Source organism: Danio rerio, chromosome 10 (assembly GCF_049306965.1).
Source record: "Danio rerio strain Tuebingen ecotype United States chromosome 10, GRCz12tu, whole genome shotgun sequence".
Classification (NCBI taxonomy): Eukaryota; Metazoa; Chordata; class Actinopteri; order Cypriniformes; family Danionidae; genus Danio; species Danio rerio.
In genome coordinates this window covers 50,800,001-50,802,500 of record NC_133185.1, presented here as the reverse complement: position 1 = coordinate 50,802,500, position 2,500 = coordinate 50,800,001, and the positions used below count along the sequence as shown (strand labels likewise).

At 47.8% G+C, this 2,500-nt stretch overlaps 1 protein-coding gene across 8 annotated transcripts in view; it reads right to left on the bottom strand.

Moving 5' to 3' along the window:
• Positions 1-2,500, bottom strand: part of pitpnm2 (phosphatidylinositol transfer protein, membrane-associated 2) — a 78,093-nt gene that overhangs the window by 18,746 nt on the left and 56,847 nt on the right. For 5 of the 8 annotated variants that reach the window (XM_073915270.1, XM_073915273.1, XM_073915275.1 and 2 more), the window contains exons 15-16: positions 1,392-1,562; positions 738-881 (exon numbers count right to left, since the gene is read on the bottom strand). In XM_073915270.1, the coding sequence (XP_073771371.1) occupies positions 738-881; positions 1,392-1,562 (315 nt within the window). The remainder of the gene's footprint in view (positions 1-737; positions 882-1,391; positions 1,563-2,500) is intronic. The other 3 variants (XM_073915274.1, XM_073915277.1, XM_073915278.1) reach the window with 1 other exon arrangement.

Here is a 2,500-nt window from a genome sequence, read left to right as displayed (position 1 = left end):
CTGAAGCTGAAGGAAAGCTCAGGTCCCGCTGCCCCGGAACAGCTCCTGTCGCCCCCTTTGGCCGGACTGCCTGCAGTGAGACGGTTCTTGTCGTCTTCTGCCGGTCTCTGACGTCGCTGTGGGGACAGGGCAGCCCACTCGTCAGTGCAGAGCTCTTACAGCTGTGAGATGTTTGATGGGTTTCTTCCATCGACAGCTCATTTCCCAAGGCAGCACACAGCAGCTCAACAGGGTTAAGGTCTGGGCTTTGGCTTGGCCAAATACTGAATACTCAGCTCACAGCTACACAGGCTGTGCTCATTTACACACCACTGGACATGATTACAGGCGCAAACACACACACACACACAAATGCACACACACACACACACAAACGCACACACAAACGCACACACACACACACACACACACACACACACACACACACAAATGCGCACACACACACACACACACACAAACGCACACACACACACACACACACACACACACACACACACACACACACACACACACACACACACACACACACACACACACACACACACACACACACACACACACACACACACACACACACACACCTAAATGCATGGATTCAAGCACATACACATGCAAACACACAGACATATACACACAAACATACCCCCATACATGCATTTACACACACACAGACGCCGCACATGTGTATACACACACACAGACACACAGAGGGATGCAGTAAGCGGAGCGCTACACACTCTCGGCGGCGGTGGCGGGCGCGCTGTTCTGCCAGTTGAGCACAGGGACGGGGATGGAGGTCTCGCTGACGCCATCAGGACAGCGCTGCGCAGCACAGCTCACACTCTCCAACAGGAGGTGAGGGTTACTCTGGACGGTTTCCACTGCCAGACACACACACACACACACACACACACACACCAGAGCCAGAGACAGAGAGACAGAAAATAAAGACAAGGAACAGACAGAAAACACACCCATGGACATCGCTCTTTTACAAGTGCTGCGCTAACACACACACACACACACAGGATCACACACAGACCCCGTTTACACACACACACACACACACACACACACACACATATATATATATATGTAGAGTAAACGGGGCTGAAACAGGTGTGATCTGATACAGCTACAAATGCATGAGAGCAGATGGAGAATTACAGTAAGCATCAGCTGTCAATCACTCGTCAATCACCTGTCAATCACCCATCAATCATTCATCAATCACCTGTCAATCACCGCACTGAGCATGTGCAGAGCTCTGACACTGTAGAATCAAACATCACAGAGCTCAAGCTCTTTCTCTGGAGTCTCTCCTCTGCCTATATGCATGTTACTGACCTTCTCCAGCAGTGTGTGTGTGTGTGTGTGTGTGTGTGTGTTACCCAGCAGTGCAGACTGGCCGTCCCCCAGAGGGAAGCGCTGGTATCGGGGAACGCTGAACGGAGGCATGAGGTGGAAGCGCTTCTCCAGCAGCGGCTCCAGGCGGGAGGCAGACGGGTCGGCCGGGTGGAAGAGATTATACACCTGCTGACACGCTGGACGCAGGTGACACACTGCACACACACACACACACACACACACACAGCTTTTTAATCCTCCTGTTGACGTCCAGGTCCAGCATGTGTCAGTGTGAGCAGCAGAATAGAGCACACAGTTCATCACCGGCTGTTTTTAAGCGCTGCACTGCTCGGATCAGGACTTGTGGAGCTGCACTGCGCTGGATTTGCTCTTCAGTGTTTCAGCACTGACACTACACCACACTGAACTGAACTGAACTGAACTCCAGCTCTGAACACTGCACTTTACCAGATGTTCAGCTGCTTTGACACAGATAACAGAGTCAATATAGAAATCAGCATGAATTATAGTTTCTATTAGCTCAAATATTTTCATTATTCATATTTCACATTTATTTCTGTTCTGATATTTATATATATATATTTATCTGTGGATCCTCCTGGTCTTGTTCACCTGTTTGCTGTTCGATGCAGTTATGTTGTAATAAACATATTGTAAAAATATCAAAACCTCCTATGATGAAGAAGCTGCTGACGGAGCTGATGGATGAGTCTTGACCATCTCGTGAAAAGCCTTAATAAATGCGCATACATTAAAATAAATCTAAACATGATCAGTTTTAGGATGCTGATGATTATTAAACCTTAAAGTCTTAAAGGGCCAGTTCACCGATCAATTACTAAACATTTACTCAATATGTACTCTGCTTCCAGTGCTTCTGAACTCTCCTCAGTTTACTTCACCTGTTGAATACGCAAGAAGATATTCAGAGGAATGTTGAAAACCTGGTAACTTCCATAGTAGGAAATGCAAATACAGTGGAAGTCAATGGTTACAGGTTTCCAGCATTCTTCAAAACATCTTCTTTAGTGTTCAACAGAAGAAAGACAGAGTTCTGGAGTGAGTAAAGTGTGGATGATTCACTGATGTTTGCTGAGCTGCGGCCTGTAGTGCTCCTGTGAACGGCTGCATG